The sequence below is a fragment of the Podarcis filfolensis genome (genome assembly GCF_964270895.1).
Source record: "Podarcis filfolensis genome assembly, chromosome: 16".
Taxonomy (NCBI): Eukaryota; Metazoa; Chordata; class Lepidosauria; order Squamata; family Lacertidae; genus Podarcis; species Podarcis filfolensis.
This window is the reverse complement of record NC_139620.1, coordinates 14,080,524-14,104,387: the sequence shown is the minus strand read 5'-3', so window position 1 is coordinate 14,104,387 and position 23,864 is coordinate 14,080,524. Positions and strand designations below refer to the sequence as shown.

Here is a 23,864-nt window from a genome sequence, read left to right as displayed (position 1 = left end):
GTCCCAGGGCATTTTCCTAAAAGGCAATGTGGCCCTCAGGCTCCCAGTTTAGTTATTTGTTTATTTTCTGATGTGCCACAACATTCTGGGAAAATAAAAACAGTGGCATCAAATTGCTGCCACCCAGATAAACTCTCCCATCACCAGGGGAAGGTGAAAATGCATCCCCATCATTGGAGTACCAGAAATTCCTCATTCCTTGTATACACCAATGACAAAACTCCTTCTCCTGTCACCAACCCCAAGAGGGAAGTATTGGCAGGATTACAGAGCCTCAAAGTTTGGAGAAGTCCAAAAAAATCTCTTAGGAAATGTCTTATTTCTGCAGACACTCTCAAACCTCTGTGTCTCCTCTATCCAGGCAAGCAAGTCATTTTCCTCCCATCCCTGCAAAACCATGCTGTTACGAGAACCAACCCAGGTTGTCACGTTGAAGTCCTATAAACCCATCAGCAGGGGGCAGCAGCTCTCCATCTGATCAAGAAATCAGTGCCGTGCTGCCACAGTCATACAGTATTTGGAAACGCCAGAACATCTCTGAAACTCATGGCTCATGCCACCTGCCTGAACTGTCTGAGAGCTGATGGGTCCCAATGTTGGGGAGAGGGCTGAACCTGGAGGGCTGTGGGCTGGGACAGGGTGAGCTCTCTATCCTAGACCTTGCTGTTCAAAAGGTCTGGGGTGTGGGTGGGTCTGTGGATGCCATAGCCTCCAACATTTCTCCAAGGAAGATAGGGACATCCTAAGGAAAAGAAGGACATTCCGGGTTCAAATCAGAAACTGAAACGGCTTCTCTAAATCACAGACGTCCCTGGAAAATAAGGATACTTGGAGGGTCTGGGATGGCTGCTTTAGTTGAGATTCTTGTATTGCAGGGGGTTGAACTAGATCAGGGGTCAGCAAACTTTTTCAGCAGGGGGCCAGTCTACTGTCCCTCAGACCTTGTGGGGGGCTGGACTGTATTTTGGGGGGAAAACAATGAACGAATTCCTGTGCCCCACAAATAACCCAGAGATGCATTTTAAATAAAATGACACATTCTACTCATGTAAAAACACACTGATTCCCGGACCATCCATGGGCTGGATTTAGGAGGTGATTGGGCCGGATCCAGCCCCCGGGCCTTAGTTTGCCTACCCATGAACTAGATGACCCAAGGGGGAAACCTTCCAACTATAATTCTATGCTGCTTTGCATGTTGTAGAGTATTGATTTTTTTAAAAAAAACAACAACCAGTAAGTGAAACAGAGCTGGATAGACAAATGATGGCAACTTTCATACACTAATATTTGGAGACAGGCCTAGTTCAGTGATGGAGTGCCTGCTTTGTATGCAGAGCTGTCTGGTTCATTCCCTGGTACCCTTTCCAAAACCCTGGACAGCCGCTGCCAGTCAGTGTGAGTAACACTGAGCTAGATGAACCAAAGGTCGTAACCAAGTACTTTCTCGTTCCCCTGTCCCTCTCACGGGATTTGTCAGCATATAACCATGAGGAAGAAGTGCTCTCTTGGTAACTCTGTGCTGCTTCGCCGTGGACAGAACACTTTTTTGTAGAGGCTTGTAAAATGCAATATTTTATTTGGAGGAAACGGCAGGAATCAGCCCAGAGGCCATATCTACTGAACAACCAAGACATTTCCCTTTTTATATTCTTTATTGAAAGATTAAAAAGTACATAATTGCAAGTGCACAGTGTTATATAAGACACAAAAGAAGAAGAAAAGATAGGACCCATGTAGAAAACAAACAAATCAAGTTATTGTGGTTAACCAGACCTTAACCTAATACAGTATTTATAAAAATGAATTCCAAATATCATTGAATTTGTCCATGGCAAGTCTATGTTTAGGATGACCTAAGCCATGTAGTATGTAACAAGGATAACGCTTCTCTAAAACATATGTTTTCTACAATATTGATAAGTTTTGGGCAGAAGGTAGTAGGGACGATCAAAATGACTGTACAGAATGATCTCAAATTTTCAGAGGGAAATATGCTTTTGGATTATACATGGAACCTAACAAAGGGACAATATGAGTGGAATCTCCATGCCCTTACTATGGCAAAAAGACAGGTTATTGATGAACTGGAAGAATAAAAATGCAGCTCCCTTCAACGATTGGATTGAAGATACGTACAAACTCACTGCACACGAACAAGTTGTGTACAAACATGAACAACCAAGACATTTTAAAGAATAATTGCACGCCCACTTTCCAGAACATGCTCTTGTGTTTAAGGTGACCATGCGCGCTCAATAATAACACCACCCTTTGCTTCATAATTGACTGTTTCCCAATCAAATATGGCGTTGCCAGGAATATTGTCGTCAAGCAGGGCGCGCTTCATTTCCTCCTGGGGCAGCACCCTCTCCCACATCCTCACGTCCAGCAGCTCTCCGACATAGGAGTCGTTGATGTCAAAGCCACCCCCCATATTGTCTTGATCTTGACCGAGCACAATTGATGAGTCTGCACTGATGGAGTATCCTTTCTTCAGGCTCCTGGGTGGCAGACGTTTTCCGTTCACCCACAACCTCACCAGCCCTGTGGCAGAATCCCAAGATGCACACAAAGTCTCTCTTTCAAGCGACTGTTTTTCTGGGGTCAAGAAGGTCACTGCTTCACCTCCCACGTAGAAGCTGTATTGGTTGGGTTTGTGCTTGTAGATGATGATATCGTTGTGGCTGTTCCGGGTGGCATAAGAGAAAAGGCTGTAAGCACGGGTCAGGTCCGTGTAATGTTTCAGGCACACGGTGAAGGCGGTCAACGGCTGCTTCGGGGAGGCCTTCAAAACCACATGGGCAGTATTCGATGCTTGCGCGAAAACGACTTGCTTCCCAGAGAGGCCTGAACCTGAAGGAAGAGGGAGGAGGAAGAGAGAATGTCGCAGCTTTCTTCAAAACTTATTTTAAAAAGTTTTTTATTAACAATTTCAACATAGCAAATTATTAAAACAAATCATCTTCATTATTCCCCCCCTTTCCCCCCTCCCACCTCCACAGCAAACCCTCCTTCCCTCAGCTCCTCTCTCTGATTTCTCAACCTATGTTAACCTCTGCAAATTGTATACATCCTTCTATTATATATCTAATATATTAACCCTCAGTAAATTTGTGTATGTTTATTCAAAACCTGCCAAGGAGTCCAGTTCATTTTGTTGTCTTTTTAGATAATTTATAAAAGGCTCCCATTCTTCCTTAAAGTCACAGTTGTCTTTGTCTCGCAGTTTGCATGTCAATTTTGCCAGTTCTGCATAGTTCATCAATTTATCTTGCCACTGTTCTTTTGTCGGGGTTTCCTCATTCTTCCATCCTTGTGCAATCAAGACTCTTGCCACTGTTGTCGCATACATAAATAAATTCTTTATAGCTTTCTTCAGAACTTTTCACCTGAGCAGGTGCGACAAAGGGGAGATGCTCAAGAAAGCCTCTCACTTCTCCTTCGTTGCCCAGCTGCAACACAACAGCCCTGCAGTGCTGCCAGTGGGTTTTGTTCTCCTGTAGTTGCTGCTGCGACCCTCCTCCTTGCTCTTGCAGACCCAGATGGGAGGGGACTTGGCATGCACCGGGGCGATGACATGTAAAAAGGTTCTGAGCCAGTGCCCCAGCACTCCTCAGGTCAAACCCCCCTCCACCCAGTGCTTATGTGGCTTATGTGTGTTTTCCAAGTGAAATGGTCCATGCCCTGCTCCTTCCCACCCCACTGTCAGAGCCTGTGCTGAGGAGGGCTGCACTGAAGAAGGAAGGTGGGAGCCACCCCCTCCCCCTGATCCTGAATCTTCCCAGGAGCAGGAGGACTGTATAGGTTTGGAACAGCGGCGTGCAGAGGGGCACAGTTCAGAAGGCAGAAGCTGGGAAATACTGGATAGGGAACAGCTAGCAGAAGAAACACTGGAAGATAGAGTGTTAACATATTCAGTCTCTGAACAGCATTCATCCCCCACCCCCAGAAAGTGTCTGAACAGAAAGGGCAGAGGGTACAAACTCAGATTACAAGACATAGGAATGACATAGATTAATAGGGACAAAGAGGGGGTGAGCCTTAATTGGGAGCACCGCCATTTCTAGGAGACGTGTTCTTTGTTCTCTCGCTGTGATTATTAAAGATTCTAACTGGTAAGACATTCCTTTTGTTTGATCTTCTTATCTGCTGCCATGCGGGGAGGAAGTCAATTCCCCAAAGCTTGACACCCACCTCCCTGGTCACCTACCTTGCTGGCCAAAAGACTGACAGACATTGAGGAGGTGGAAGAAGAAGAAAAGAAGCATCTTCATCTTTGCCGTCTGCAGAATGAACCAAGGCAAGGCAGAACAGGTGTCAAGAAATGGACTTGGGATGGTCTCTCGCTCTGGAAGAGGAAGAATCTTGCTTGAGAGCTTCACGCAAAATATACCCTCGAGCTGCGAGGGGTGCGGAAGCATGTTTAGGAAACTCCTTTCCCAGGAAAGATTGCCTAATAGTTGCATCTGATGCTTCCTCCTTTAAAATTCTTCAGAAAAAGAGGTTATAAAGCGAACTGCACATAAGATAAAAAGTAACTGAGCCTGTAGCAGGTGGGGCCCTTTCTGGAGATAGTAGAAATGGCCACACTTGCACACTTAGCGTATTTTTTGCTCTAGAAGACGCACCAGACCATAAGACGCACCTAGTTTTTGGAGGAGGAAAACAGGAAAAAAAATATTCTGAATCCCAGAAGCCAGAACAGCAAGAGGGATCTCTGCTTTTGCTGCGCAGCGATCCCTCTTGCTGTTCTGGCTTCTGGGACAGCTGCACAGCCTGCATTCGTTCCATAAGACACGCACACATTTCCCCTTACTTTTTAGAAAGGGGAAAAGTGCGTCTTATAGAGCAAAAAATACGGTACATTGCTGAAACACAGTCTATGTGAAGGTTGTTGAATCTTCTGCAATCCCTGGGGTTCTCCTCCTGTTTCTCAGATTTTTTTTTTTTTTAAATTACTATACTGCTTTATATTTTTAATAAAAATCTCAAAGCGGTTTACAGCATATTAAAACAATTAAGGAGCCTCTTTTGTAGGGCTGGTGAGTTTGGGTCCTGCCCCCTAGGCCAGGTGGAAAGGGCCTTGCAGGAAGCGACCTTCATGCCTCACAGCTGGGCGATTTTGCCCCCATTTTCTGTCAAACCTCACTGCATGAGTTTGATATTAGATGGAAACGACACAGTGACATATGAAGTCAAAAGCTGAAAAGGGGGGAAAAAGGGTTGTGAATAAGGAGAAGCATGGGCATCATTTTTTTTTAAAAAAAAAGCATATATATTTTATTGATTTTTACTATGCTCGGTCCTTGCTCCTGCCAACCTAGCAGTTCGAAAGCTCGCAAAAAAGTGCAAGTAGATAAATAGGTACCGCTCCAGCGGGAAGGTAAACGGCGTTTCCGTGCACTGTTCTTGTTCGCCAGAAGCGGCTTTGTCATGCTGGCCACATGACCCAGAAGCTGTACACCAGCTCCCTCGGCCAGTAAAGCGAGATGAGCGCCACAACCGCAGAGTTGTCCGCGACTGGACCTAATGGTCAGGGGTCCCTTTACCTTTATACATACTCACATATCACAATGTTGAAAACCAGATATTGCTCAGCCCTGCTCTATATCATAAGAGTGAAGTGCTTACCCTGAAATAGATGAACTCACTGTGAACTTAATTCTTCTCCAAAGAAGCAATTGGGCAATTGTCGATAAAATATATCATGGTCACATTTGATTTCAAAAGAGGAACGCCCCCCCTGAACAAAATGATTGGTGAAAAGGAACTAGAAAGGCAAAGGGTCGTATCACTCCAAAATGCTTGGGTGTTGCTTCAAAACACAACATGGTGTCAGAAGTTCAACTGTATACTGCAGATTAGGAAAGGTACCATGAGGGCCAAAAGGACACTGGCATGGTTAAGAAGCGGAGTCAAAGAAGCTATTAGAGGCAAGAAGACTTGTCCAAATGAAGAGAACATAAAGGAATGGAACTTTGGCAGAAAGAACTGGGAAAGATATCTATAACTTGTCCCTCAGCGCTGTGTGGATGGGGACCAGCGCTGGGGGGTCTTCTATGCTCTGAAGCTGCAGTAGCCACCCCCAGCTCCTCACAACAACCTGGAACAATGAACTGCCCAGGAGCTTTCTGGCCCAGCAAGCTTTTAATAGCATTTGCTTGTGTTTTCTTCCTACTGCTGCCTGGTCAGCTTTCAAGTCTGGATCCACTGCAAGAGTTTGCAAGGAACTTCGCCTTCCAGTCTTCGCCTTCCAGGCTGGCCTTTCAGTCAGATTACTTGGCTTTGCACTATTCCAGGTCTGGCTAGAAGTGTGGAAGGATTTTTCTCTCTCTCTCTTTCTGTTTCTTTCCTTCTTCCTCCCCTCCTTCTTTGCTTTCTTTCCCTCTTACTGGAATGATCCCCTCCTCTCCCTCTGCATCTCTGTTCCATCTGTTTTGGTTATTAAAATCTTCTTTCCTTTCTTTGTTTATATCACATTTGTTTAGTTCAGAGGTGGGGAAGCTTTGTGACTCTGTGTGGAAACTGCAGTACAAAATGTAAAATGCCCATCTATCACTCTGCCCACTTTTAAAACCTCTGGTTCCGCCCACCAGCTAGGAAGTTTGCCCAAAAGGGAATGTGGTGCTCAGGCTGAAAAAGGTTCCTGACTCAGTTTAGTTATTCATTCTGGGGGAATAGAAGGGTGGCTGTGATCACCTCTCCTGTAACAGAGGAAGGAATGTACTCTGGAATGAGTAAAAAATGTGTGCAGAATGGAATGCCAATAAATAATACCCACTCCTTACTTGGGATGCGGGATGTGGGTGGCGCTGTGGGTTAAACCACAGAGCCTAGGGCTTGCCGATCAGAAGGTCAGCGGTTCGAATCCCCGCGACAGGGTGAGCTCCCGTTGCTCGGTCCCTGCTCCTGCCAACCTAGCAGTTTGAAAGCACATCAAAGTGCAAGTAGATAAATAGGTACCACTCTGGCGGGAAGGTAAACGGCGTTTCTGTGCACTGCTCTGGTTCACCAGAAGCGGCTTAGTCATGCTGGCCACATGACCCGGAAGCTGTACGCCTGCTCCCTCGGCCAATAAAGCGAGATGAGCGCCGCAACCCCAGAGTCGGCCACGACTGGACCTAACTGTCAGGGGTCCCTTTACCTTCACCTTACTTGTAATAAGAAATAAAGCTGAATGGGCGCCATCTTACATGGGGGCCCTCCAGATATTGCTGAGCTACATCTCCTCCCAGCTAGCATGGTTGGTAGTCCAAGCTGATGGGATCTGCAGTCAAATCCCAAAGGTTCCCCAGTCTTCATATACACTTAGTCCCTTCTGTCACCAAAATGGTACCATTTACACCCAAGGGGGAAATATCAGCAGCAGGGCCGGATTTAGGTTTGATGAGGCCCTAAGCTAGTGAAGGTAATGGGGCCTTTTATATGTCCAGCTGTCCTTTGTCAGCAACAAATTGTCACTGTTTTTTGTGTTGAATATATGCTATATGGTAATTTATGGACCTAATAGGTATCAAAACCATTTGCCCATGTTGCCATGCAACCAGTCCATGCAGAATGTAGGCACCCTATATATAGAAATGAGCAAACCAGTGATATCTTAGGGAGCAGGCTAGCAGGTGGGGCTCATTACTTACATCATAGGAGCCTACACAACACAAAACACTGTTGCTGTATGTAGGTTTTATTTTATTTGTTTTTTTATCTTATATTTTGAAATGTACATGGTTGTTTTTTCCTTTAAATTTTTTTTGGGGGGCCCAAAAGAGTGGGACCCTAAGCTATAGCTTGTTTAGCTTATACATAAATCTGGCACTGATCAGCAGGCTTACAGAGCCCCCAAATTTGGATAAGTCCCCCCCAAAAACCCTCTTAGGAAACCTCTCATTTCTGCAGACACTCGCAAGCCTCTCTCCTCCATGCAGGTCAGGCAAGAGTCATTATCAAGAGTTCAAGGATTCAGCATTAAAAATGCTCCGGGAGAACCAGTGAGAGGGGGGGCCTGGAAAGCATTCCAAGGGCCAGAGAGAGAGAGAGAGAGAGAGAGAGAGAGAGACCTGGTCGCATTTGGCCCACAGCCCTGGTTTCTGACCCCTGCTGTACGTCATGTGATGCAGCAAAGGCTCAGCCAAGATTGTTGGCAGCAATGGAGTGGGGGGAGATAATAAAGAGTGTGTCTAAAGAAGCATATATTTAGAGATGTTCAAATCCCTATCCCTGCCTCTTAAATCCCTGCTGTTAGATACCAACCCAGGTTGTCATGTTGAAGTCCTCTATATATCCACCAGCAGGGGGCAGCACTTCTCCATCTGATCTCTAGATCGGTGCCATGCTGCCACAGTCATATATGGAACCCCCAAAGCTTTGCTGAAACTCAAGGGGTGGGGGGGGGAGGTGTCTCTCTATGAAGGGGGGGCGTCTTGCATCACTTGGCAATGATGAAATCACATGGCATGTCAACTGCACATAACAGGCTCGTGGGAATAAGCTCAATTAAACACAAAAAGACCTCTGAACAGACATGTGGACTATTGTCACGTACGTTAATTGTACATTAAATTCTTATTTAAGTGTCTGGACTCTTGGTCCTGTAAAGCAGGAGACATTCTGAAGTCTGTCTACAACATGCTGAGTTTCCATTTGCCTTTTTGTTTAGTGGGGGTGGGATTTCTGCAACACACACACATTTACCGTGAATCTGCAGAAAATAATGTTACTTGCCACCCCAATCTCTGATAGGTGAGGGACTTCGGGGACTCCTGTATTTACCCAGGTTTGGCTTCCTTGGAATGAAGGTCAACAGAGACTGTGGTGTCTTTAGGATATACGATTTTATTTACACATGTATACAACCTAAGAATCAGACAGACCTTGCTTTGTCTTTAGGTTTTCCAGGGGTGACATGTCTCTGTGTGCCCCACCTTCTAACTCTCTCATGCAATTCAGTCTATTGTTATTCTCCCTATAAGCCAAGTGAGAGGCTGGGGGGAAAAGCCCACCCATTTTGGTTTTATGGCACAGGGCAACTTCTTTGGGTATGCTGAATTGTGGTACTTAAGCCAGCCAGCCAAAGCCGTTCCTTGCCTTGCACATTCCACTCTCGCAAGTACAGGATGGCAGGTTTGGAAGGGGACCCTGAGTTTCATCTAGACTGAAACTCCCGCAACTCAAAAAAAACTTGTACGTGATCGCAAAGTGCGATTCCATGAGCCAGAAAGGAAGGTATGAGGGAGGGGAAAAGAGCCTCTGCCAACCTCCCTGGGGTCTGGTGGTCTGAAGGCACGAGCAAATCTTCAGAATGAATAATCATCAACACACCTACTGTACATTATCCATCAACTGCTCCCCATTCTTTGGCTGGCTGTATGTGTGACACAAACACGTTCCAGGTTTCCTTACAATGAGAGGATTTTACTTCCAAAAAGATTTGGGCACTGTTTGTTTGGGATTCCTCAACAGAGCTGAGTGCAGTACTGGGTTTGAGGATTTACAAAAAGCCTTTATAGCCATTGGCAAAGAAAAGTCAGGGTTGTGCTTGAGAGAAGCAGCTATGTCTGCACTTTCCTTCCTTTGTGAGACTTGGAGGGATTTGGGGGATCAACTGAAAGAAAAGTACTTGGGTTACGCTGTGCCTAATGTATATTCTGCAATCCAGACCCTTCCTCCGAGAATATTCCCTTGGTAACATAGTTTTCTTCCCCTATCCTATCACTGAGTATGCTCTCTGGCTCAGAGCCAGGCGTTTTGAATGATATTTTTGCCAATTGTTTATATGGGCAACGCTGCATGTAAGGATTACAATGTAAGCTCCCAAAGGGCTACAGTAATCTGCATAAAACATACAAGGACATCAGTGAACTTTGGTACGAGTGCCAGAGAGGGGAGGGGGCCAATCTCTGCAAAAGACTTGCTGCCACCAGCAAATGCTTTTCCTTTGAAGCAGAGGTGCTGCCGAATTATGGTGCTGGAGGAGACTCTTGAGAGTCCCATGGCCTGCAAGAAGATCAAACCTCTCCATTCTGAAGGAAATCAGCCCTGAGTGCTCACTGGAAGGACAGATCCTGAAGCTGAGGCTCCAGTACTTTGGCCACCTCATGAGAAGAGAAGAGAAAAGATGGGAAAGATGGAGGGCACAAGGAGAAGGGGACGACAGAGGAGGAGATGGTTGGACAGTGCTCTCGAAGCTACTAATATGAGTTTGACCAAACTGTGGGAGGCAGTGGAAGACAGGAGTGCCTGGCGTGCTCTGGTCAATGGGGTCACAAAGAGTCGGACATGACTAAAAACAACAACAACAACAAAAAGAAAAAAATGACATGACTAAAAAAAAAGTCGGACATGACTAAAAACAACAACAAATATATGAGAGAGAGAGAATGAAATGTCCTGGACATATCAATTGCCACCATGCACAAAGCAACCATTAAAGGTAGCCAGGTTTTAAATATGAGCATACCTGTTAAACTTCGATTCTCATTCACCCACAGACAATGACTGTGAAGATGATCCTTCTCCTTCAGTGGTCTAGAGTGTTGGCTACCTCCCTTCATCCCACCTTGACCTGCAAAAAAGAATTAGAGAAGCACATGTGGTCAACCCTGAGCTTTTCAGCACTACATGTCAGCTTCATCAGCTGCGCATGCCAATGTCAAGCAATCCAATTAAGAATCGGGGAATTCCAGATGTGAAGTGTGAAGTGCATTTATGTTTTGCAAAGCATCAATGAAATCGGTATTTAAATACAGTGATCATCTCTGATCACTGGACCTCTTGCAGAGGAGATGCGCCACCTCTGCAAGAGGTCCAGAGGCTGGCAACTCGAGAAAGGGATTTTTATCTGGTGGCTCCCCATTTGTAGAATGTTCTCCCCCGGGAGGCTCGCCTGGTGCCCTCATTAAATATCTTTAGACACCGGGCAAAAACATTCCTTTTCTCCCAGCCCTTTGCCTGATTCAGTCATCTGTGGCCTTTTAAACTGGGGCGGCAGAGGGTGGGGGTATTCTTTCTGTTTGTTACTATGGCATGTATTTTTGCGTTTTTATATTGTAAACCATCCTGTGATCCTTGGATGAAGGGCAGCATAGAAATTTAATTAGTAATTTAATTATAATAATACTAATATAATAACAAAATTTAAATTTAATTCAAATTTAACAATGTTAATAAGTTTAATAATAAATTTAATAATAATAATAATAATAATAATAATAATAATAATAATAATAATAATAATGTAAAAACTTACTTTTCCCAAATGAACCATGTATTCTCTGCTCATGTGTTCCAATATAATTGGTGGCAGGTGCCGTGATTTTTCCTTTTCCTTCTTTCTTGCGGGTGGTCTAGTCTTTATCATCCTCCTTTCCTTCACAGATCTTACTGCATTAATAACGTCGCGGAAATTGTCACTTGATGGTTCCTATAAATCCAGGACTGTCCCTGGGAAATAGGAGCACTTGGAGGGTCTGTCACTGCTTCCAGTGGGAGTGAGTTCCACATGCGCTGAGTGAATAAGGACTACCCCCCCGTCTGTCCCAAATCTTCCAACATTCAGCTTCAATGGCCGCCCTGCAGTTCTAGAGTTACTAAAAGGTAAAGGGACCCCTGATCGTTAAGTCCAGTCACAGATGACTCTGAGGTTGCGGCACTCATCTCGCTTTACAGGCCAAGGGAGCCGGCGTTTGTCCACAGACAGCTTCCAGGTCATGTGGCCAGCATGACTAAGCCGCTTCTGGCGAACCAGAGCAGCGCACGGAAACACCGTTTACCTTCCCGCCAGAGTGGTACCTATTTATCTACTTGCACTTTGACGTGCTTTCAAACTGCTAGGTTGGCAGGAGCAGGGACCGAGCAATGGGAGCTCACCCTGTCACAGGGATTTGAACCACCAACCTTCTAATCAGCAAGTCCTAGGCTCAGGGGTAGGCAACCTAAGTCCCGGGGCCGGATGCGGCCCAATCGCCTTCTAAATCCAGCCCGCAGACAGTCCAAGAATCAGCATGTTTTCACATGAGTAGAATGTGTCCTTCTATTTAAAATGCATCTCTGGGTTATTTGTGGGGCATAGGAATTCGTTCATTATTATTTTTTCAAAATATAGGCCAGCCCCCCCACAAGGTCTGAGGGACAGTGGACCAGCCCACAGCTTAAAAAGGCTGCGGACCCCTGCAGTGGCGTAGCGTGGGGGGTGCAGGGGGGCGGGCCACACCGGGCGCAACATCTGGGGTTAGGGCAAATCCATGGGTTAGGGGGCGCAAATCCATGGGTTAGGGGGCGCAAATCCACAGGTTAGGGGGCGCAAATTACTTGCCTTGCCCCGGGTGCTGACAACCCACGCTACGCCACTGGACCCCTGCCCTAGGCTCTGCGGTTTAGACCTCAGCGCCACCCACGTCCCAGTTTCTAGAGTTACGGTACTAGAGAGGGACTAAATATTTTCTCTATCTGCTTTCTCCCTGCCATGCACAATTTCATAAACATCTATCACGTCTCCTCTCACTCGCCTTTCTCTCGAAACTAGAATGTCCCCAATGCTGCAGCCTTCCTTCACAGGGGAATCCCTCCAATCCCCCCCCCCCCCCCGGTTAATTTTGGATCCCCTTTTCTGAAGTTTTCCCAGCTCTACAGTATCTTTTTTGAAGGAAGGCGACCAGAACTTTTTCGCTCTCTGCTCAGGTCTTTCCTTTCTTGGCTGGTAACTGAAAATCGAAAGCGCGTATGGGAGAATTAGCCAAGAGGCCTTGGAGATGAAGACTCTGCCAGACAGGCCAAGGACAGACAGTGGAAGAATCCCTGGCCAAGATCATTCGGGAACACCTCCAGGTTTTCTTCCCTGTCCTCTCCAGCATGGTCACGGGAAACTTCCCTGGGCCCATGCAAAGAAAGGAAAGGAGAATGCTCACATCCCAGTCCTGTATCTCAGAGAGGTCTAGCATTGCAAAGCCGGTTCGTTCGGACTAAGAGAGCAGCTGCATGTTGCAGGTGACCCAAACACGGCCGGTCACCCACCCACCCACTGCAAGGGCCTGCCCTGCCTCTGGGCCCCTCAATCATCTCTCTGTGTGGGTGTCGCAATTGCAGAGGGATCTAATGCACACAGAAATCCGAGGCCAGGAGGCCCAGAACAGATTGTGTGGTCAAATCCCAGGTTTTATGGGAGATAACGACTGCCCAGTTTGAGCCTACACGTACTGGATTTCAGTTGCTGAGCCGTTGCCAGGAACTCCTGACCCCGAAAAAGACGAAAGAAGATGCAAACTTGCCTAAAATGCACAGGGGTTAATTTGCGCATGATTTGCACATGTTGGTTTATAGCTGCAGATTTAGAAATAATTGTGTAAGTTTAAGTAGAAATGCAATACATCTCACCACAGCGTGGAAGACGTTGTGACCTTAAGCAACCAACTTGAACAAAATATTGGGAGGGGGCACCTGTCCACCCACACTTCTCCCCCTCTCCCCACACTTCTGCAGAGCGCACCTTCCTCTGCTGCGCACCACTGGGTGCAGGCATACTGTACATTTAATGCACATGTCGGTCCCCAAAGAATCCTGGGAACCGTAGTTTAAGGGTGCTTGGAATGGGGATAAACTACAGTTCCCAGGATAATTGGGGGGGGGGGTTAAAGGGAAGGTCGCCATGTGCCTCAAATGTAGGGTGTGTACACAGCCTGTCTTTGGGTCCCAGCGAAGCCACATCTGGTCTAGGAAGAGCACAGCAGCTCCTTTGCAACACAGGAGGTTGTGGCCAGGCTCTCTCCCAATGTTTTGCGCTGCCAGAGATTTGCACCGGAGCAGCCCCCTCTCATGGCGCTGCCTGTGACCCAGAGGTGTGCTGCGGAATGAACACTCTGCTCAGACGCTGGGTCTCTGAGGAGGGAAGCAGGCAGAGCATGTGAGTACAAAGGACAAGGGATCGTTTTTCCATTTGACACCCCCCCCCTTAAAGAAAAGTCTCCTTTGGTCCCTGCTGAGCATGGGGGTGGGAGACCAAGAACTGAGAGGACATCTTCCTTCCCTCCCTGGCCCTGCTGCAGCCCCAGAGGCCCAGCTGTGCCCCCCCGCCCTCACTTCCGCGGCATCCTTTGACCACCCTGCCCCCGTGCCCCACAGCTGCCGTGGGGACGAGGTCCCAAGGGAGGCAGGATCCGGCCTGGCCTGCCCTCCCTTAGCCTTCAGCACATCTTATCCCTGGGAGAACAGGAAGTGAGACAGGGATGGAAGAGGCTGGGAACTGGGAGGCAGCTCAGCTGGGCTTCCAGCACCAGCCATGGGAGAGAAAGAGGCAGCCTTTGCCGAGGAACAGGGAGAGGGACCTGTGTCCCCCTGGATCTCCCATCGGCCTCAGGTGGCACAGCCAGGAGTGGGGACAGGCTGGTCTGGAGGTCTGACTTTCTGGGGTAGCAGTGAGAAAAGAGGACGAATCAGTCTGCCTGCCCCATTCCCATCCCAGCCGTTGCTGCTCATTCAGCAGAGCAGGAGACTTCTAATCTCAGAGTCAAGGATTCCTGCATTGCAGGCGGTTGTACTAGATGATGTTTGTGGTCCCTTCCAACTCTATCCTTCTAGACTCTCCTAGAATGAGCATCATTTTGCTGTCTTCAGGTCCCTCTGTTTCAAACAAGAGCCATAGCCCAATGTCTGAGCACCTGCCTTACAACACAAGTGGACTTCAGTTCAAACCTTGGCATGCCTGGGAATGTCCCCATCTCGAATCTATAGGGAGCTTCTGCCAGTTAGTGCAGACCTGGGAACGGAGAAACGATGCCGTTTACTTAATCCAGAGGTCAGCCGGTCCACTGTCCCTCAAACCTTGTGGGGAGCCAGACTATATTTTGAAGGGGGGGAAAGAAAAAATTCCTATGCCCCACAAATAACCCAGAAATGCATTTTAAATAAAAGGAGACATTCTACTCATGTAAAAACACACTGATTCCCGGACCGTTCGCAGGTCGGATTTAGAAGGTGATTGGGCCAGATCTGGCCCCCGGGCCTTAGTTTGCCTACCCATGACTTAATCAAATCATTGGTTAGCTTAGTATTGCCAACACAGACTGGCAGAGAATCTCCAGAGTTTCAGGCACTGGTCTCTCTCATCCTTATTGGAGATGCTGAGGATTGAACCCAAGAACTTTTGCGTGCAAAGCAGATGCCCTGTCACTGAGCTATGCCCCTTTGCCAGGATGATATGGAGCTAGAGGAACTGGTGGTCTAATTCCTCGTCGCCAAAGCCCCGTCTTCAGGAGGGGACCCACTGCCTCTCCCCGGAGCCTCCTAACTCCATTTCCCATTGCTGCTTCTGTCTGTCTGCCCGCCCTCTCCAAGTGCTCCACAGGAAGTGAGCTTGTGTGCAGTTCCGGAAAGGCAGTGGGCCCCTAGTGGTTAGAGCCAGCCAGGGCAATCCTCCCAAGCCAGAGGTGGGAAGGTGCATGGGAGTCCTCAGCGCACACAGAGACTCAGGTCAATGACAGCTCGTAACCCTGGCCACGCCGAAAGTTCTCCAGGCAGGCTGGACCCGAGCACCGCGGAAAGAGAGCGGGCCCAGCTGTTCCTCTGGGTCATCTTGGCTCATGGCCTCTGGAACAAAGAGCTGGCCCAGGGTGGGGCTCCTGCTGCGGGGACAGAAGGGATGAACTCATCAGATTCTTCCCGGGCTGACTCACCTCCCAGGGGGCGGGGCGGTGGGAGGAAAGCACAAGCCCTGCCCTTCACCCACATCCACCTGGCTCTAATCACAAGCTCCAAATGGCTTTCCCACACACCCACGGTGCAGAATGAGGGGCCCCTGGCCGCATGGGCCCACGCAGGCAGCACCTCCGTAACCGGGATCTGCTGCACTCGCAAGCCTGACCCACAAAAGCAGAGGCCCTGCCAGCAGTATCCCCTTGTAAGAACCTAAGGAGAGGCCAAAGGCCAATATAGACCACCATCATCATCCCCAGTCGGGTGCCCTTGGAAAGCCAACTAGCAGGACAGCAAAGCAACAGTCCTGGATGTTGCGTATTGTCATGGACTGGTTGGATGCAGAGGAATGGCAGCAGGAATCAGCTGAGGAACCTCCAAGGGAAGGAGGCTCAGAGCCCGGGGGTGGCGATGAGTGGTCAGAGAGAGAAGACAAGAGGAGGAGGGGTCGGAAGCTGAAGAGGCACCAGGTTTTAGTGAGCAGGGAGAGTCTGTGGCAGAGAGAAGACTAAAATCAGAGGCAGAAGCTGAAGCAGGAGAGGAGGGAGGCCAAGAGGCAGAGATACGTCAGGAGGGTGTCTTCCCCTCCTGCTATGACAAGCTCCCCTTGTCCCTGGTCTCTCGGAACCAGGAGAGGCATGAAGAGGGAGGAGGAGGAGTTGGCTTCATGCAGGCACAGTCTCAGATTGCTTTGGGGAAAACCCTAGAGAGGAGGGGACTTAGGCAGCGACCTTCAGTCACAGTAACTGCTTCCTGGGGGGCAAGACTTAGAGGAAACAGGTTGCTGCGCTCATTAGGCCTGACTCCCCTGTTTTGCTAATAAAGAGTTAACTCCAACTTGCACAGTCTGATTTACTGCTGGGCTTGCTCCTGTCATCACGAAGGGATGGAGAAATTGTGGCCCATCATTGGACTCCAGGTCCCATCAGCCACAAACAGCATGATGGGAGTTGTAGCCCCAAAACACCTGGAGGGCAGTAACGGCTAGTGGCCATTAAGAAAATTAGCTGTTGTGAATTTATCTAAGCTATAAAGCCATCCCAGGATTCCTGTCCAAGAACTGTGGGTGGGCCGTAGCTAAAGCCCAACCATTTATATGCTAATAGTCCTGTCCTCAAACCTGGCATCTCCAGGTATGTGTGTTTGGTGGAACCTAGGAGCCCTGCTGACAGCCAGTGTACCTGTGGCCTTCCAGATGTTGCTGGAATCCTTCGTCCCAGGAAGGTACCAGGCTGAAGACTCACAGTCAACAAATTGCAGGGGGGTTGAGCCTTGGGGTCTCTTCCAACTCTGCAATGCTATGATTCTATGCAAGAGCCCCCACCTGCCACTTTGACCCATGACAATTCCGTACAGAGATGTTGAATTGCCATTCTTGAGCTCTGCTCCACACATATGAATGTGCCCATGGTAAACAGTGCCGCGGTGATTATAGAACAGGAAAGGGGAATCTGTGACCCCCCAGGTGTTACTGAATTAATTACTCTGACCATAATCCCTGACCATTGGTGCTGCTGGTCAAAGTGGATGAAGACGACATCTTAAGGGTCACTGGCTCCCTATCCTTGATATAGGAGGAAAGGTCCTTGATTGTAAAGGGGTTTGAAGGAAGTGAGGAAAGAAAGAAAAGATCATTACACCCAGATGCTATTTCCCCTATCCTGAAAACTGTTCCCTCTGATTCCACAGGTGTAAGGGCCAGTGATGGAAAGCTACTCTGCCCATGCTCAGGAAACCCTCTGCTCTTGTGTAAGAGCCTAATGTTGTTAGCCTGACAGGTTCACAAGCCAAGCCCTGCTTAATGCCACTGTCTGTTTCCAGCTCAGTTTTCTACCTAAAGTTTCAGCATGGATATTTGGCGATTAATTATGGATAATTATGGATATTTGGCTCAGCGGCTAACGAGATGGGCTTGGGGCTCAGACCAGCATCCCTTTACTCTTCAATTCCTGAAACATAGTTGTGTTTGCGCCATGGTGCAGAATAAAAGCTCTGCACATGTTTGAGGTCACTCTCTTCTTTGTTATGAATTTGCACTCTGTGCTTGCTCAGAGATCGAGCCGCCCTTGACGGTTGCACCATATGATTCCCAGCTTTGAAACCAGTTTCCGGAGTTGGTGACATTGCTCCCTCTCCTTCGAAGCAGCAGAACCTGAACGGAGTGCACAGACAGCACATTTTTTGACAATGCCAACTCTGCTTCCCAGATGTTTCTCAGACTGTTTCCAGTCATCTGCCGGTTAAATTAGCTGCAACTCAGCTCTGAGCTTCAATAAATTCTTCTACTGTGGACCAGCCCTTAGAGAATACCCGCAGGGCCCTTCCAGAAGAGTCACGAAATCTTTGGCTGCGTGGATCGGGGCTTAGCAGTGTACCTTCCCACTCTGGTTGGGACCCCAGGTTGCGTGACACTCTGCCTCCCCCCACATGCACCCCTCTTTCTCTGCACAGAGAGCCAACAGGAACAGAACTGAGGTTCCTCATTCACATTTCACATCTTTAGGCCTTGTGTGTTTTCCTGTTTGTTCCTTGCTTGTATCTGCTAAGTGTATGGGATGAGATCATACAGTCCCCATCCAATTCCACTTTGCATCTATTTGAGGTCCAGCCCTGATTGCAAAAGCCTGCAGATCTCCACCCCTTTAGAGCTGACAAAATAATGCACATTTTGCCCTGGTTTCCCACCCTTCCTTGTGTGTGTTTGTGTGCCTGTGTGTGTGCATGTGTGCACAGCATACATTTAAAAAACATTTAAAGCACATACATGCATGCACACACACACACAAAACCAAGTTTTTGTGTGCTTTAAATGTATGCTGCATACGCAGAATTACCACTCACATTGCTATAGTTCCCAGCACCCTTACCAAACTATCATTCCCAAGATTCTTGGTTGTGTATATGCTTTAAATGTCCTTTCAGTGTATGGTGCATATGCAGCCTCCGTGTGTGTGTGTGTGTGTGTGTGTGTGTGTGTGTGTGTGTGTACAAATGTGCAAATTGGTTTAACTGAGATGCAGCTGCAATCCCTGTGATTGCAATGTCACTTTGTCAAGCTGCCACGATTTATTGATTTGTTTATTTCATTTTTCTCCCACCCTCCTTCCAAGGAACTCAAGGAGCTGCACATGCTTCTTCCTCGCTCTCCATTTCACCCCCACAACATCCCTGTGAGGTGGGTCAGGTTAAGAGATTGTGGCTGACCCAAGAGGCATGACCAGAGTTCTGGGACAAATCCCAGCCGGCCATAAACACTCGAGGTGCAAAGGGCCCCTGAGGAGGCCTGGAGAGCAACTTCCAGCCCTTGTAGACAATACTGAGCTAGAGATGGACTCTGCAGGAGGAGGAGCATGCTTGATCACAAAGGTACAGCTCCTCTCCTATTTCCGCCAGCAGCGACCCCAACATCCTGAAGCAAGAGGTTCCAAAGGTCAATTCTGCAGTGCAATCTGTGGCTAAGTACTTTCCAAAGGACGTTTCCACTGGAGAAACATCACGTCAATCATTTTAAAGCAGCACTGTTTTGCTCTTTGACTGGCTTGTGTTATTGGTGTTGTTGTTGTTGATGTTTTGGTGGGGATGGGGAAGAACTCAGGCTGGATCTAGACACATCCAAGAAGCGTTTCAGATAAACGAGTTGCAGACTTTGTATGGGAAATCAGGTTAGCAAAAAACAGAACTCCACAGCGCCATCTCTTGTCGCAGTGTTAGAATGCATAAACAAGGCGTATAAAGTGCTCTTTCTTTGCCAATTGCAGCTGAGTCCAGTCTCCTGTTCTGCTGATAACCCTCCCTTCCCAGTCTGTCGCCCTGACCCCAGCAACACTGCAGCCCCAGCTTTTGGCTCGGTAGAGTCTATGATGCTGGGAATGATGATGCATCAGGTACCCCACCCTTTTCACATGGGGTGGGGGCTGCCTTGCTGATGCTTGAAAGGGCTGGAGCTTCTCTGGGCTGGTGGTCATGTTGGGAGGGATGCAATCTGGGTCTGTGGACATCCCTGGCAGAGAATCAATCCAAGACTCAAAAGGTGGAGAAATTCGGTGATGAGAACCAGGGTGGGATTGGGGCAGAAAGAGGCATCCATGCATTTGGGGGCTTAACCCTAACATGGAGTGAACCCTTTTGGCTCTATTTACTTTGCATCTGGGTTAGGATATTCCTGAAATAAGAGTCTGCCAGGCTGAAATAAGAGTCACAGCAGGCAGAAATTCAAGAGGAGAAGCTGCCCTCCCACTCCAGTTAATTCAGCTCCACACTTTGGGGAAAGTAAAACCTGTTACAGTGGTACCTCGGGTTACATACGCTTCAGGTTACAGACGCTTCAGGTTACAGACTTCGCTAACTTGGAAATATTACCTCGGGTTAAGAACTTTGTTTCAGGATGAGAACAGAAATCGTGCTCCGGCGGTGCGGCAACAGCAGGAGGCCCCATTAGCTAAAGTGCTGCTTCAGGTTAAGAACAGTTTCAGGTTAAGAACGGACCTCCGGAACGAATTAAGTACGTAACCAGAGGTAGCACTGTATATTTTTTTTCTGCTGCTTTGTGCCGCTATTAAATATGGTAGCATCTTGCCAGGTTGGGTGAGTGAGGTCCGATAGCCTTCCCTGAGTTCCCAGAGCTCAGCTCTTGAACCTGCATGCAATACCAGGGAAACATGGGCATTTTATTCGCAAATTGCTTGGGAAGACAGCATCCTTGAGCATGAGCAGAGGGTGCTCTTCCTTTGCAGCTGGGTCATCATCACAGCCAGGCCAGACAGAGGGCTTCTGAAATTTGAGCCCCAACACCTCTTGCAAACTAAGCACAGGAGGTGGGGGGGGGAGATTCCTTGGCACAGAGTCCCCACCCTTGAAAAGTAAAGATTCACTCCCCTCTGAAAAAATACCCTCCAATCCAAGACACACACACACACACACACACACACACACACACACAGCCCTCTCCTTTCCCCCTGCAAACAACCCCTCCCCATTCTTATGGGGCTGGTCTAGGGTTCCATATGCAGCAGCAGGGGCTGAGATAGCTGTCTGGATTGGGGGGGGCCTTCCACCCCCAGAGAAGGAACTCAGTGTCCCACACCCAACCCCAACCCCTGTGGCGCACGATGATGTCTCTCCCACCCTCTCAGCCTGGGGCAGAGCCAAGTGGGGAAATGGCTTTTGCAGGACAAAGGCTGGAAAGAACCCAGGAGTCCTGACTGCCAGCCCCCCCACCCCCCACGCAAAGCCCCACACTTCCCTCTTTAAAATAGGGGGCAGCAAAAGAAAAGAAAAAGATCATCTTCCACCTCCCTCTGCTCTAAAACAATTAAGTGCCACCATCTCTGCCAGAAAACGGGGAACTGAATGATGAGCCCTTTCCATGTGTTTGATATCTCAAGTCATCGTCTGTTGGGACCCAGGAGTTCTCAGGGAGAAAGGCCCACAGCCTCCGCTTTTAACCATGAAATGCCCTGGCTTGAAGCATTTTCACTCTAACTGCTGTACCCTACTCCCTTTGGGATGTGGGGTGGGGGGGCAGCTAAGGGACTCATCCTGGCTCCTGTCAAGACAGGCAGACATGCAACTGCTCCCAGCCCTGAGCTGTCGCACACAGAGATGCGCGTGCCACCTTCACCTGTTGAATTTATGCCTGTCCTGCAATAGTGAGAGGCATAGAAGTTTGTGGGGGAGGGATAAGACTAACTTCAGTGGTCCTTCCCATTTTCCTCCCCGTTGAGATATCTTATGGGGGGGCGTGTATGAATTGGCAGACCCCTTCCTAAATTATTGTTCAGTGCACTGATGGGGAACCTCTGGACTAAACACAGCCACCTTTCCCAGGCCTGACGCCATGTTTCCCAGGGAAAAGGAGGCTTGTGGGGGTATAGCTATAGAGACAGCTCTGGAGTGAGGTGAGGAGTCCTCATCAGGGGCAATTTTGGGGTGCTGTTAAGAGCAGCAGAATGGAAAGCGTATAGGTCTGAGCCACTGGAAAGCTCTCTACTCCCATGCAAGCCCCACACTGAACGAGGCAAGAGCTGCCAGCCTACTCTTGGTCTGGTGAGATCCTGCCTTTGGCATCTCACTGTCCTCTGGTAGTCTCCATTGGAAGAGTTTGGTTCTGGTACTCAGGGACTACAGGGGCACCGGGGATTCCACCTACCGGTAAGTAAAGCATGATGGAGGTACTGAGGCAACCTTTCCATGCTCCAAATCAGCTGTTTATGACAGGTTCAATATATAGTGAAGCCCTGTTAAATAGGAAGTAGTGTCTTTGAGAATGTACAGAGTGCCTTCTGTGCCCACCATCACAGTCTCACCAGAACCAGTTCCACACATATGCTTGAAGTCTGAAGGGCTCAGGCTTACAAGCCCCACAGCGTTTAGATTAGGACCAAGGGGTATCGGGTTCAAATCCACACACAGCCAACGTGGCTTGCCTTCAGCTCTGCAAACCTTAAGTTCGCCATCCTTCAGCCTAACCTGCCATGTAGGGTAGTTTTGAGGATAAGAAGTGCAAGCAACTTGGAGAAGTGGGGCATATATAAATGCGAGGGATTAAGCTTCTGGTTGGCATTCGACAGAACTTGGGGCTTGCAGGAGGGAGCGGTGCCTAGTGGTGGGAGCTGCTCCCAGTGGCGTAGCGTGGGGGGTGCAGGGGGGGCCGGCCGCACCGGGCGCAACATCTGGGGGGGCGCGCACTAATCTAGTGGAAGAGACTCGAGTGCTAAAATCCACGGGTTAGGGGGCACAAATTACTTGCCTTGCCCCGGGTGCTGACAACCCACGCTACGCCACTGGCTGCTCCTTCCTAATCCAGTGTTTCCAGCCTCCATTGATTCTCAGGAAGGCTGAAATGACAAAACTGGGATTTATTTATTTTTAAAAGTTTGAAGAAGAAGCTGAACTGTGGGGGAGAGGTTTAGGAGAAATACATGAGAGAAAGCAGACCATCTTGTGGGCTGGATTCAGCACCCCCACCCCGCCCCGGCTCACCATTTGGGTGGGGGCCACCCCAGTCACCAACAGCAACACGGCCGTCTGCAGCAGAAAGGACTGAGCGTTCCTCCTGACCTCACAGCAACCCTGGCCAGGAGGAACAGCCAGCGAGCAGCAAGGGAGGCCGGCGGCCTCCACCCTGCCTGGAAACGGAGGACTGGAGGAAGATGCCTTATACTGAGTCAGCCTCTTGGGTCCACCTGGCTCAATACTGTCTGCACTGACCGGCAGCAGTGACTCTCCGTTGTTTCAGACAGGAGTCCCTCGCTGATCCCTGGCGTTCTGCTTGCTTGCCAAGCAGATTCTCCGCCTCTGAGCTGCCTACCTAGAGATGGAGGAATAGCTTTGCCACACAGCGCTCTAACCACTATGCACCTCCCACACGCACACATGTGCATGCAGCGGTGGCTGAGAAACAGGGCTGCCAACTGCCTATCTAGCCCCCGCTCCTCTGCTGTTTTGATTTGGCACAACAACAGTAGAAAGTCCCCAGCTAACTTCTCCAACGAGAGCCTGGGTTAAAGGCAGAGGAGCGGGCCCAAAGCTGGTCAGGTGGCCGCTCTGGAGTGCCAGCGGTGTGCTGTAATTGGTTACCATCTTGGACTGGGGCTGTCGGAGGCATGGGGTCAAATCCATACTTCTCCAAAAAGCTTCCTTGGGTAATCAGTGTGCCAGGCACTCTCTCAGCCTGGCCTTCCTCACAGGGTTGTTGGGAGAGTAAAATGGGGGGGGGGGGAGAAAATCATATATATCACCTCCAGCTCCCTGCAAAAAAATTGGGACTATAAATATAATAAAGTGGAGGGGGCAGACTCAGACTTTCAGCACATCCCTACCATGCAATAATTACAGGGGGTGTCATATTTGGAACGTCTATATTTATTTAGCAAATTCATCAAGTGTGCTGGTTCTACTTCCAATAGGGATGGGAGCTGCACCTGTTGAATTTCTGCCAATGTTAAAGCCACGAAAGATGCCCGAACTATGGGAAGATGGAGGGAGGGATATGGCAATCCTACAAACCAGCTAGCCCTCCTTATCCCTTTCCCGCATCTCGTGTGCAGCAGGGTTTATAGCGTCACCTCTTTTGACCTACCTTCGTCTCTAACCACAAGGCGCTGCTGCTGCTGCTGCTCGCAGACCCTAAAAGGGAACCCTGGCGTCCTAGTTCCCAGGCCTCGCCCACCCACCCCATT

The 23,864-nt window shown here is 48.7% G+C and overlaps 1 protein-coding gene across 1 annotated transcript; it reads right to left on the bottom strand.

Moving 5' to 3' along the window:
* Positions 1-1,636: 1,636 nt before the first annotated feature.
* LOC310752209 (C-reactive protein-like) lies at positions 1,637-4,402 on the bottom strand. The gene is made up of 2 exons (XM_083592084.1): positions 4,214-4,402; positions 1,637-2,856 (listed from the first exon to the last, which is right to left on the bottom strand). The coding sequence occupies exons 1-2, from the start codon at positions 4,275-4,277 to the stop codon at positions 2,237-2,239; spliced, it is 684 nt and encodes a 227-aa protein (XP_083448210.1). The 5' UTR covers positions 4,278-4,402; the 3' UTR covers positions 1,637-2,236.
* Positions 4,403-23,864: the final 19,462 nt, after the last annotated feature.